This window comes from Protomyctophum bolini (genome assembly GCF_963924005.1).
Source record: "Protomyctophum bolini genome assembly, chromosome: 15".
In the NCBI taxonomy this organism is placed as follows: Eukaryota; Metazoa; Chordata; class Actinopteri; order Myctophiformes; family Myctophidae; genus Protomyctophum; species Protomyctophum bolini.
This window is the reverse complement of record NC_137876.1, coordinates 12,508,681-12,522,283: the sequence shown is the minus strand read 5'-3', so window position 1 is coordinate 12,522,283 and position 13,603 is coordinate 12,508,681. Positions and strand designations below refer to the sequence as shown.

General features: G+C 44.5%; 1 protein-coding gene across 1 annotated transcript in view; it reads left to right on the top strand.

Moving 5' to 3' along the window:
• The window catches only part of LOC308329721 (ryanodine receptor 3), a gene marked incomplete at its 5' end in the record, with an annotated part of 233,978 nt that overhangs the window by 205,047 nt on the left and 15,328 nt on the right, over positions 1-13,603 (top strand). Inside the window, 13 exons of the mRNA XM_080784219.1 lie at positions 895-975; positions 1,403-1,491; positions 1,895-2,023; positions 3,181-3,285; positions 4,937-5,018; positions 5,667-6,784; positions 7,137-7,358; positions 8,315-8,373; positions 8,745-8,919; positions 9,515-9,601; positions 10,984-11,181; positions 12,080-12,210; positions 13,221-13,263. Coding sequence (XP_080640345.1) covers positions 895-975; positions 1,403-1,491; positions 1,895-2,023; positions 3,181-3,285; positions 4,937-5,018; positions 5,667-6,784; positions 7,137-7,358; positions 8,315-8,373; positions 8,745-8,919; positions 9,515-9,601; positions 10,984-11,181; positions 12,080-12,210; positions 13,221-13,263 — 2,519 coding nt within the window. The remainder of the gene's footprint in view (positions 1-894; positions 976-1,402; positions 1,492-1,894; positions 2,024-3,180; positions 3,286-4,936; positions 5,019-5,666; positions 6,785-7,136; positions 7,359-8,314; positions 8,374-8,744; positions 8,920-9,514; positions 9,602-10,983; positions 11,182-12,079; positions 12,211-13,220; positions 13,264-13,603) is intronic.

The following is a 13,603-nucleotide window of genomic DNA, read 5'->3' as shown; positions in this document are numbered from 1 at the left end:
GTCTGCTGTTGACGTATACGTATTTTAATAGCCATCTGCTGTCTGCGATTGACGTTTTATAACGCTTTATATGGATCTGAAACGGCACCGCTAAAAAACAAGTTTTTGCCCTGAGCCGGTTGCTAGGCAACGCCTTGCTCACCCTCACACGCACAAGCGTGCTCACGCATGCGTAGACTACTGTTATCATTAGGAACTTCTATGGCTCTTTACTCGAACATTATGCTGCTGTCCGTTGTGCTGATCAGAAATCCGAGGTTCGGATCTGATTTCAGATTTTTCATCGCATCGCGATTGAAATATATACATTCTGCCATGCATTTCTATGGTTAAATACCCTTTCTGCCATGCATTTATATTTATATGGTTAAATATGGGCTTGAGTGCTCCTCTTCCCACCGATGTTTGGCCCAAGCACTCTGCGCGCCTCTCGCAAAAAATATTTGTAAACTTTTGGAAGAGGACGGTTGGAGAGGCGCCTTGCTCAGTTTAGAGATAGTGCTCTCTGGACGTGATATCCAAAGCGCTCCACTCCGTCGCTCAAAAACAAACAAACAAAAACATCTTTCTGTGGACACTGCTCCTTCTCGTTGCCGTCGTGCAGAATCTTTTTTCTATTTGGTGTTTTTCTTTCTCCTAAATCAACGGCCTACTTGATCATACTAGCTTCTCGTCGCATTCTGAGCTTGCAGATCTGCTACTTTTGATATATTTTCCCCCCGAATTTTAATCCAGAAAAGTCACAGTTTTGGTCCATATGAGGTTTCCACCCGACAGAGATGTTATGCGTGGTGCCTGATGTTGGAATGTTGGGTTTATGATGACTCTTAAACTCTGTGAGAAGAAACCAAAGGTTGGGGACCGGTGGTCAATGTGGTCTTCTATTGCCTGCAGGGTCCAAGGTGCTGCAGAATGATGAGTTTACTAGAGATCTCTTTAGGTTTCTGCAGCTACTGTGTGAAGGACACAACAACGGTAGGTGGACCCAGTGCTGTCATAGCCATAGTCTTTTGAATATAATTCCATTTAGTTTCAGTCCTATTTTAGTCATCTGTAATGTTTTAGTTGTAGTGTAGTTTTAGTTGTAGTCTGGTTTTACTCGTCTAAGTACAGTATGGTAGGATTCTCGTGTTTGTTGGGTTTTCAATCCTAAAAGTATGGTAATTGTTCGGGTCGGGCCGAGCCTCGGGCCGGCCTTAATTTTCAGGCCCATTGTGAACTCTAGTCAGGGTCCCCAGTTCAAATATTTTTTTATATAAACTTTTCAGATTGCTCTAAGGCTATACTACTTAGCTGCTATACTACTGTTACTAAGCAACAATAAGGTCAAAAGCTGTACAGAGTCAGAGTGTCTGTCTCACGTGGCCAACTCATTGTTTCCCAAATTGGTTCCCGTTCTCAGACTTCCAGAACTTCCTGAGGACTCAGACAGGGAACACGACCACGGTCAATATCATCATCAGCACTGTGGACTACCTCCTCAGACTCCAGGTGAGATGTTGTTGTGTGTATACTGTATATACTGTATGCCAATTATTGTCAACTTTTTAATGTCAACAAGGGCCCCCTAGTTTGATACTGTATGTATTTTGGCCCCAGGCCCAATTTTTATCTCTGGGATGCCAATTCTACAGTGTAACATCCTTATGCTGCATTCACATGGAATCAGGCAAGCGGTAAACGGCAAACGGCAAAACCTGCTGGACGGCACGGAACAGTAAAAAGATTAAATATTTTAACATTGATGCCGTTGGGCTGCCATGTCGTTCTGTTCCGTTTACCACAGTGTAAACAAGCCCTCAGTTCTTTTAGCATTGTTGTTTAGCTGTACCTTTTAGCTGTGCTTTTTGCAAAGTATTCAATCGATGAATCAACCAATCAATGCTTCTCCCAGGAATCCATCAGTGATTTCTACTGGTACTACTCCGGTAAGGATGTCATGGATGAAGCAGGACAGAGGAACTTCTCTAAAGCCCTGGCTGTGGCCAAGCAGATCTTCAACTCTCTAACAGAGTATATACAGGTACGGTACACTGAGGCTCATACAGTAAAGGAATTGATTTAGCCGGCAAAACATCACAATCATCAAAACATTCTGCGATTGTCTTTATCCCGCGATTTTGTAACCCATTTTTTCACCCAGTGTCACTTATTTAATGTAATCTTGGCCACTACACTTCCTCTGCCAACCTGAGGGGGCAGCGGACTGACCTCATGCTTCCTTCTATGCATGAGGAGTCCAAGCTGCTTCTTTTCCTGACAGGGGGGAGTTTCCCTGGCTGGACGTAGTGCGTGGAGGGAACACGTTATTCCAACCAGTTCCTTTCCCCTCCATCAGGCGCGCGGTTTAGAGACCAGGATTACTGCATGTTTTTGTGAGGGTACCGACTCTAGGGGACACGGGGAGAACATGCAAACTCCACACAGAAAGGCCCTTTCGCCAAGCCCGCCTCGGGTATGGCGCACTGATGACGTGGAGTAGAGGACACGCCCACAGCACCCACAGCCTCCCCAGCGGGAATCGAACCCAGGACCTTCTAGCTGTGAGGCGACAGCACTACCGACGGTGCCACCGTGCCATCCTGTAGATCGGCGGTTTTTGACTAAGAAGTTCTGTGTATTGGGGGAGGGGGGGGGGGGGGGGGAGGGAGCATAGTACCCGTGGGGCGTTTCCGGTCAACTAAATATATAGCGTAAGTGGTTAGCTACTAGACAATCCTCTGAGCAGTAAAATGTGATGCACTTTGCTGCAGTGCTGCCTCAGCGGAACGCCATTATAAACATGTCACAGTGACTTTACGGCTCTGAGCTCTGCCCTATAGCTTTATCTGCTTCAGCGCTTTTCCACCTTCTCTGGATCAGGGCCCAAAAAATGAAAATCCCCAATGCAGCCAAACGGTGTGTTAAGTGGTCGGATGGGTGGACCCGCCGCATGCATTCTAAGAGCATGTCAATCGAGTTATCCCATTTATTATCAGTATACAACGAAAACTACTTTTCTTTTAACAGCACCTTTTTATATTACTGTTATACCGTATTATTAAGAAAATCTTATTGTTTTGCCAATTATTTGGGGTCTGGCTTGCAATACAATTCTTATTGCTTGCTGTGTTTCACTGCTGCAGGGTCCATGCATTGGTAACCACTAGTCTTATTGTTTGCTGTGTTTCACTGCTGCAGGGTCCATGCATTGGTAACCAGCAGAGTTTGGCTCACAGCCGGCTGTGGGATGCAGTGGTGGGCTTCCTGCATGTGTTTGCGAACATGCAGATGAAGCTGTCTCAGGTAATTGTTGGGCCGCCTCTGTAAAGCCTTCTTCATTTGGCATATTATGACAAATGTCCATGTTGCTATATGTTCCCCAGAAGCAAAGCTTTGAGTTAAAAATGTTTGTTTTAAAACTTTTATAGATATTATATATTTTTATATAATATATAGAATAATATTATTCAAAGATTTGCATAATAAAGAAAATAGTGGATCTACAAGCTCAGCAATATGGTATTCAGCATCAGGTCTTAACTAGGGTTGAACTGTGCCTTGCATGAACATCCATAACCACTAGAGGTCTCCCTAAGATCAGGGATGAACCAAGGACAGTTCAATATCATGACACCGCCTCACCATTCTCTAAACTAGAACAGTGCTTCTCAAACTTTTTTTAACCCATTCTGACCTGAGATCAGATTCATACGAGGTTTCCACGGGACACACACTGGTCTGATTAACCCATTCTGACCTGAGATCAGATTAAAAAAATGTCAGTCGTTCTTCGAATTTTTCAAAAATAGCAGACCTACAAGCTCGTATCGCGCCACTCGGTGGCGCGATATGAGCTTGTAGATCTGCTATTTTTCAATAGCTAAAGCATAACATGATGCCAACACCAAAATGGGTGCCCGGTCAGAATGGGTTAAAGCCAAGGAGGACCCCCCAAATTAATATGTATTTAGCCACAGGCGCCCCCATCTGACAAGATGTGTGTTGTTTGCAAAAATATATAAACATATTCACGTTTTCTCAGGAGCTCACAGCGCAATGTTGTGCTCCGGCTATTGTCAAATATCTGTATAAAGTGCTTAAACTGACCCCTTGAACCCCCCTCCCCCAAGGACCCTCTGGGGTACCCGGACCCCACTTTGAGAACCACTGAACTACGTAGAAGATGCATGACTTTTCTCCTAACCAATATTGCCTCTTATTACCAATAAGGATGTGTGCAACCTGTCCATCCCCCTGATAATATTATTTCAGTGCCATCTGAAAAGGGCATGGGGGTGATTGTGGGAGCTGGAAATGACCGAGGGGACAGGTGGGTACGAGGGCCTTATAGAATTGAGCTCATCAAATGACCGAGGGGACAGGTGGGTGCGAGGGCCTTATAGAATTGAGCTCATCAAATCCCACTTTAGATTGTTGGCCCGCTCAACGGCCACACGGTGGAGGAGACACTAAATGTGTCAGTGTGAGCCAGGCCATCTGCTTCAGGACGGTGAAATAGCATTATGTATGGAGATAACACACACAGGTGTAGGAGGAGGGGGGCCCATCGCGGAGCCCGCAGGGCCACTCTGAAGTGGCCTTGAAGAGCTCCCACAAACGATGCCTCTCAGGCATATTAGTCATTATGATTTCGACTGGATCTCTTGTCCACTAGTTCGTACCTAGGTTCGTTTTTCTTTTTGACCACATTTTCAACATAATATTGACTATTTAGTCATAGCTCACAATGCGTCGCAATCGTACACCAGCCAGTTTGACTATTTTTGAAATGCTATGAGGGTTCCCAGAACTCGGGCACAGTAGTACCTCTTGAGCAGCTACAAGGGCCCAAATTAAATTCTCAGAACTTATCTTTTCTTGTGTGAAGCCGGGTCCGTCGTACTGTATAGAAACAACCAGAACCTTATATTAGTGTTTTCTCTTCTCCCCACAGGACTCCAGTCAGATTGAGCTGTTGAAGGAGCTCCTGGACTTGCAGAAGGACATGATAGTCATGATGCTCTCACTTCTGGAAGGTTTGATTTCTGCCGAGTCACTGGAGCAGTATTACTGTAGTGTGCCTAGGTTTTTTTTTCATGACCAGCTATTGCACAGATGTGTTTGCTATGTGTCTTAGAGTGGTTCTCAAACATTTTCATGTCAGGGACCCCCAAGTTGATACACCCATGATTAGCCCATTTATGTACGTACCCGCACAATTTGACAGGGATCACCACCACCATCATAGGTGAAGAATATTACTGCGTGGCTGTAGAGCAGTGACTCTCAACCTTTTTTAATTTCAAGGACCCTCAGTTTTATATGCATTAGGCCACGGCACGGACCCCCACTTTGATGTAATTTTTTCATCACTGGGACCCCAATCTACACTGTAAAGTTGTTGTTAATTTGTTGTTAATTTATTATACCCTTACGGTTTAATTTGGGTTCATTTGGTTCCATTTTACACCCTCAGCAGAGTTACAGGCACATAAGGGTCCATTTGGTTCCTAATCCTAATGATCTATCATTTGGCTGGGGACACCCTGAAACCCCCTCAAGGGACTCCCAGGGACCCACTGTGAGAACCAGTGGTATATAAATTATCCTCTACTGCTGCTTGCATACACATAATATCTTGCCTCGGCTTCCGTAACCTTGTTCTGTTCCTCCTGTCTTCACAGGGAATGTTGTCAACGGCACCATTGGCAAACAGATGGTGGACACCTTGGTGGAGTCCTCCAGCAACGTGGAGATGATCCTCAAGTTCTTCGACATGTTCCTCAAGCTGAAGGACCTGACCACCTCCGACAAGTTCAAGGAGTACGACCCCGACAGCAAGGGGGTCATCTCCAAGAAGGACTTCCAGAAGTCCATGGAGAACCAGAAGCAGTATTCTCAGTCCGAGATCGAATTTCTCCTCTCGTGTGCCGAGGCCGACGAGAACGACATGTTCAACTACGAGGAGTTTGTGGAGCGGTTCCACGAGCCGGCCAAGGACATCGGGTTCAATGTCGCCGTTTTGCTCACAAACCTCTCGGAACACATGCCTCACGACAGCCGGCTGTCGACTTTCCTCGACTTGGCCGGGAGCGTCCTCAGCTACTTCGAGCCTTACCTGGGTCGCATCGAGATCATGGGCGGAGCCAAGCGCATCGAGCGCGTCTACTTCGAGATCAGCGAGTCGAGCCGCACGCAGTGGGAGAAGCCTCAGGTCAAGGAGTCCAAGCGGCAGTTCATCTTCGACGTGGTCAACGAAGGCGGCGAGAGCGAGAAGATGGAGCTCTTTGTGAACTTCTGTGAGGACACCATCTTCGAGATGCAACTGGCCTCCCTGATCTCTGAGACGGACCCGGTGGAGCGCCTGGAGGAGGAGGACGAGGAGGATGGCCAGAGAGCGGCGGAGGAGGAGCAGGAGGAGGAGCAGGAGGAGGAGGCGGCGACCCTGGAGGCCTCGTCGGCGTTCACCCTCGCCTGTGTCTCCATGAGGAAGAGCCTGGCGGACCTCCGCCAGCAGTTCACCCTCAGGAGCGCACGGCGGCACTACAAGAGGTTCCGGAAGATGAGCGCCAGGGAGATGGTGCGAGGCTTCTTCTCCTTCTTCTGGGTGATCTTCACGGGCCTCTTCCACACCCTGCACGGCCTGGTGTGGGGCTTCTTCCACGTCCTGTGGACCACCTTGTTCGGCGGGGGGCTCGTCGAGGGTGCCAAGAACATGAAGGTCACAGACATCCTGGGCAACATGCCGGACCCCACGCAGTTCGGCATCCATGGGGACGTGCTGGAGGCGGAGCGTCTGGAGGTGAGCAGCGGTTGAAAGTAACTAAGTGCATGTAATTATAAGTACTGCACTCACTTTACTTGAGTATTTCCAATTTCCAATACTTTCACTTCTACTCCACTACATCTCAGAGGCAAACATTGTACTTGCACTCCACTATAATAATTTGAAAACGTACTTACTACAGCAGTTATACTTTGTAGATTATTATTACAAAACATACAGTAACCACTTCAGCACTATCTACAATTTCGGCCGTTTGAAAATAGCCGATCTACAAGCTCAGAATGCGTGGCGACGGTTTTTAGACATTAAAGTAAGTAAGTAAGTCAGCAAGTAAAAAATGTGAGTACTTTTGTTCCCACCACTGGAGGTGAGCGAGGCGTCCGCCCTGTCGGGGGAGATGATGGGCCAGATGATGGCCCACCCGGGGGGGGACGGTGCCACGGAGGCGGACCTGATGGCCGAGCTGCTCAACATCCAGCCCAAGAGGGAGGGCAAGCACGGCATGGAGCCGGGCCTGGGCGACGTGGCGGAGGTGGTGGTGGGAGGCCCGCCGTCCATAGCCATGGCTGTCAAGCAGAAGAAGGCACAGGTACAGTGGGCATGCCCACGTCCTCAGCCCATGGGGCAAACCACTATAGGGCTCCATTTTCGTCACTGCTAAACCCCTTATCCCTAAACTTCTTTTCCTTTTTTTTTTAAATTATTTTGCAAAACATTTTTTAATAGTTAAAATGGCCAGTCTACAAGCTCACAACGTGTCAATGTAGATTGGCTAGTTGGAACTATTCAAAAATGATCTTCAAAATAGTAAAAAGAAAAAAAGGCGAAGAAGTTTAGGGATATGGGGATTAGCGGTGACGAAAATGGAGCCCATCTCTGTTGTCGGGAAGAAACCACCTACCTCCAAAATGTTCATTTTTTCAGGAAATTAATAAAACCATATGTTTTTAAAACAATGCAATACTTCCTCATCAAAGTTGGTGTTGTGATATATATTGTCAATTACTTGCATGAGAGGGGGGGTGGAGTTAGCTGCCTTACCAGACAGTTGAGGGTCCAATGGAGTTAAGAGGTTTTGTCCAAAGCGCTTTTTAATACTTTTCATTGGTTCAATATTTCAAAAACCTCAATAATTGAGTTAAGCGGTTTCCTCCCAACAGCAACAAATTATGATAGATTGATAGATAGGTTTCCTTTCAAATGATACATTTAACTTAGCTACTGCATTGAAAGTAGTTCACCTTTCATTTATTTTCACGTTTGCTTCTTTCTTACGTAATATTTGACAATTTGGCTATTTGAAAAATGTGCAGATAGCCTGTATACAGTTTTGCATATTAAGCTAATCATTTGGGCCTCCCCCCAAAATAATTAAATAATTTGGGGACCCCGGGAACCACTTCCATAGGACATACTGTATTGTCATTATAAATTATTAAAAGTCATCATTATGACATTTGTTGTTACCTTTTGATGATTAGATGTTTTATATGTATTTATCTCAGGTGATTACTTGATATAACAGTATTACCTGTCTGCCTACAGGAAGCTGCAAAGAGGGGAGCCACCAATGGAGAGCACAAATCTGAGTCAGAGAAAGCAGAGTAAGTGATCAGTGAGACAACATTCAACTGATTGTTATTGCAAGCTGATACAGTACTGTACCTACTTCTTTGACATGGTGTGAAAAAAGTACTATTTTCTTAATTTTTTAAAGAAAGTATCAATGCAATTATTGATCTCTCTTCCCTAGGCCATGGGATGAGTGAGATCAATAATGCAATGTAGATCAATAATGCAAAGTAAAAGTCTGGTTATCAAAATGTACTTTGATTGATTGATTGAAATATGTATTAACTCAATACAAAGACTGTTAACTGTGAGTGGACGACCCAATAAAGCATTACACTTGTTTACTTTTTAAGTACAAAGTATGAGTAGTTTTTCCCACCACTGGATGTTGTTGTTGGTTCAGCTCAGAGGATGGAGAGAAGAAAGACCAGGACAAGAGCCGAGAGGAACCTCCCCCAGAGCACGCAGCGGAGGAGAGGAGAGCGCCCAAGAAGAGGCCGGGGCTGAAGAAAGAGCCCCCGGAGGCCTTCATGGCCAGCTTCTTCGCTGGCCTGGAGATCTACCAGACCAAGATGCTGGTCTGTACACTTTTACCACCTACTTTGGGAGATGGAACATAACCTTTGTTTTATTATAGACCGCTGGTTCACAACCTGTGTGACTGTAAAGTGATCATTTAAAGACTTCTTCTAATACCTGAAAAATAAATGAAATGAAACCATTAAATGCATCAAAGGTAGTCAACAAACTATACTATAAAATACTGCTCAAACGTTGGCCAAATTGTCATTATAATATAAGGAAGACGCAAAGATTGTGAAAATGGTTCATCTACAAGCTCACACGCATGGCATTGTGAGCTTGTAGATTGGCGGCTATTTTCACAATATGTATCTGTGGAACCGAGTCAAACTAAATGTAAATTCCGTGTGTGTGTGTGTGTGTGTGTGTGTGTGTGTGTGTGTGTGTGTGTGTGTGTGTGGCCTGAAAAGGTTGAGAACCACTGGTATACTGTAGATCAGACATGACTACAATAAAAAACATTTTTTTTATATATCTTGAAAAATTGAAAATTATTAATGTGACTTACTACTAATAAATATGTAGTTTTCATATTACTCACGTATTAATGATTTTCATTTCATTGTAAAAAATCTAATATTATCCTCACAGAACTACCTGGCAAGAAACTTCTACAATCTCCGCTTCCTGGCCTTGTTTGTTGCCTTTGCCATCAACTTCATTCTTCTGTTCTACAAGGTAAGTCTAAGCATTCAATTGGCTCTAATTTGGTACATCAGAATTCTGTATTTCGCTTAGTATATTTGCACATTGAAGGAATTTAACTCGGTGAGTTTACAATGCAAACTTTTGATTGTAAAATATTAAAACACTAAGTTATGTACATCATTTACACAGAAGGGTTATTAGTCGTACAGGGTTATGGTCCTTTCAGATGGGCAGCAATTCATTTTCATTGAGAGGCCTGCGTTTTGTACACGCGTGCTCGTTCTTCTGTGTAATCCTGGGCGCTACACTTCCTCTGCCTACCTGGGGAGGGCAGCGGACTGACCTCATGCTTCCTTCTATGCATGAGGAGTCCAAGCTGCTTCTTTTCACCTGACAGGGGGGGCGTTTCCCCAGCCATACGTAGCACGTGGAAGGAACACGTTATTACAAACCAGTTCCTTTCCCCTCCATCAGGCGCCCCGGCTGACCAGGGGGAGGTAGTTTAGAGACCAGGATTACTGCATGATTTTTGTGAGGGTATTTACCCTATGGGACACGGGGAGAACATGCAAACTCCACACAGAAAGGCCATTTTGCTAACCCCACCTCGGGTATATGGCCACTGATGACTTGGAGGAGAGAACACGCCCACAGCGTCCCCAACGGGCATCGAACCCAGGAACTTCTAGCTAAGCTAGAAGGTCCTGGCTTAGCTACAACACCTGCGTCACTGCCCATTTGAAAGGACCTTTAGGGTGCATTTCGTTTGTAAGTTGGGAGTGTGGTGATGTGTATGGGGGGGGAGTATTGACTATAAATGACTGTTCAGGGTATAGGGCTGTTTGTGATATAACTTCAGATCAATATCCCGATTATTTAAACCTTTGCCTCGATTACGATTAATGGACGATTATTTTATACACTAATCGATTGAATCATGGCTTTAACTTTGTCGCCACGACTGACTTCAGTCATTTGGATTCCATAGAAGACATGCTGGCTTGTTGCGCAGCGGAAATAGCCTATACTGTAGCTATCTACAAGCTCTCAATGCACAGCGTCTGTGACCCATTGAGAGCTTGTAGGCTATTTGTGGTTATTGTTTTAAGATTAGCATTAGCATTTGAAAGTGTTCTGTTCACAGTTCTAGCAATATGTTCTGATTCTGAAGCATCTTCCATAAAATGTTCTCGGATATTTTATAAAAGGAAAAGGTTAAGGCCTCAAGCTGTGATTTCCTGGTTGGCTTTATGTAGAACAGCAGGAACAATTATCACTAAAGGAAACGGCACTAGTGTGCGTGTGGGGGGGCTCCTTCCACACAGCGTGTGGAGGGGCTCCTTCCACACGTTAGGACACTTTCCCCCTCCCGGATGTAACATTTAAGAGTAATGTCTCTGTCCTTCACACAGGTGACAGGCGACGACTCTGACGAGGAGGACCCGTGGAGCGGAGGCGGGGGGCCGGTGGCGGGGGAGGAAGAGGAGGCTGCCATGGAGTACTTCATCCTGCAGGAGAGCACGGGCTACATGGCGCCCACGCTGCGCTTCCTCGCCATCCTGCACACCGTCATCTCCTTCCTGTGCGTGGTGGGATACTACTACCTGAAGGTACATGTTTAACTGGTTCAGACCGTACGACATGTGGGCAGTGCTAGGCACGTCATCCAACCGACGGATCCAAAGGACGTGTAAGTCCTATAGGCGCATTTTTAATGATATCAAACGAGAGAAGAATATTCTCAATTTTTTATTTTGAGTTGGCCTCCAAGGCCACCATACTCTTCGCTCTTCGTTCAGTTCCGTTTACTTCCTAGTTTACCGCTGCAGAAAGAATTCCTCACATCTCCTAATCTAGGGCGCTCTCCATGGTTTTGATCAGATGGATATACTAAGCTCTTCATTTCTGACTTCTCACCTGCCTCTCGTTCAAAATATGAACGCGAGCGATGATCAAGCGATAATATTGAAACGAGAGAAAGGTAAGCAAGCAAAAATATGTCTCCGTTCTTTTTCCGGAATGGAAGGGGGGGCTTTACAGACTAAAAGTGGCCATATCTTCCAGGCACCCCGAGCTTCTATTTTGAAGGAATCCCGGCACTTTGTGTTAAAAAGTGTTACGAAAAATATACAAAAGATATATATTAAATAAAATGTATGTACAATACATATAAATGTATAAAAATGTATATAAAATATAAAACCAAAGCTGTCTCCTTTCCAGGCGAAGAAGCAGCGACTCTACTCCGAGTCTCTCTTGCTCTCTTTGCTATTTCAAAAAAAGGAGAAAAAAAAGAATGTTACTACAAACTAATTTGCATGACGTTTCATTCACGGCAGCAAGGATGGAAGACAGCACAAATGCGTGCATGTGTGCGTGCGTGTGCGCGCACACACACACACACACACACACACACACACACACACACACACAGATACTTCAAGAGGTTGGTGAATTGCCGCGGTCAGACGATATCAATCTCTGAGTTCCATGTGTGGTGTGCTCCAGGTGCCCTTGGTGGTGTTCAAGCGAGAGAAGGAGATCGCCAGGAAGCTGGAGTTCGATGGCCTCTACATCACAGAGCAGCCGTCGGACGATGACATCAAGGGACAATGGGACAGACTGGTCATCAATACTCCGTGAGTCTGTCTGCCTGCCATTAGCTGACCTGATTAAGCACAGCAAAGATCTTCCCCAGCTAGAGACCACTGTTGCATGTCCTTCCCTCGCTTTCCGGTCCGTCTATGTCTAGTGGTTCTCAAACTTTTAAAAGTGAATGAGCACCAAAGTGATGTGTATTTTGACCCCCATAATAGAAGATTTATGTAAAAAAAAAAAAAATCTAATATTTTCTAAAAAAATATAATAAAAAAGGGCCCCTGAGGACGTTTGAGAACTTTGAGAACCACTGATCTACAGTACAAACAAGCGATAGTGTATATGCAGTAGAAAACAAACAAAAAGGTGTGCATGATTGACTTGTGAAATGCCTAACATCAATTTACATCATTAAGTAACATGTTTTGTTTTAGTTTTAGTTTCCAATTTTCTGTACTTTTACTTCTACTCAAATGTTGTACTTTTACTCCACTAGAATGATTTGAAAACTTTAGTTACCGGTACTATACTTACTTTGTAGATTTTGATTATTATTACAAAATATTATTACAAAAAAGCTCACAATGCGTTGTGATGCGACGTATGTGAGCTTGTAGATCTGCTAATTTCAAAAGATTTGTATACATTTGAAAACTTAGAATGTGACATTTTGCATAATGAGTACTTTGGTATATTTCAATACAAATACGTTTGTACTTTTACTCAAGTAAATTTTGAATTCCAGACATCTACTTGTAACAAAGTATTTCTACATTGCGGCATTGCTACTTTTAAGTAAAGAATGTGAGTACTTTTCCCACCACTGCCTAAGATTTGCACAATTTGCACAATTATGTGCAAATATTCAGTGACAAGGAAAATTCCCTTGAGAGCCGTGACTCTGAGTCAGCAATTTTCAAAAATAGCTTCCTTTTTTGGAGCCTTTCAAAGCCAACCCTCAAGCTTGTGAGATTCTGGCTGGCTTTGTGAGGCTACAGTTTTATCTCCTACTGAAGAATATTCTAAAATTATTTATTATTTTTTTCAACAGCTCCTTCCCCAACAACTACTGGGACAAATTTGTCAAGCGTAAAGTAAGTTGCATAATCTATCTGTTTTCTTTTGCCTGCCTACAGCAGTGGTTCCCAGACCTTTTCATGTCCTCCAAATTGACAATAATTATCCCGCAGACCCCCATTTGAAGAGCAGTGATTCCCAACCCGTTTAATTTCAAGGGCCCCCAGTTTGACATGCATTTAATGGCATTTCTCTCTCTGAGACCCTAATTTATATTGTAAAATCAATGTGTACGAATGGTTACATTTGTACACTCTCAGAGTTACAGACCCATAAGGGTCCATTTGGTTCAGCTGGGGACCCCCTGGAACTCCCTCAAGGACCCCTAGGGGGTCCCCGAACCCCACTCTGGGAACC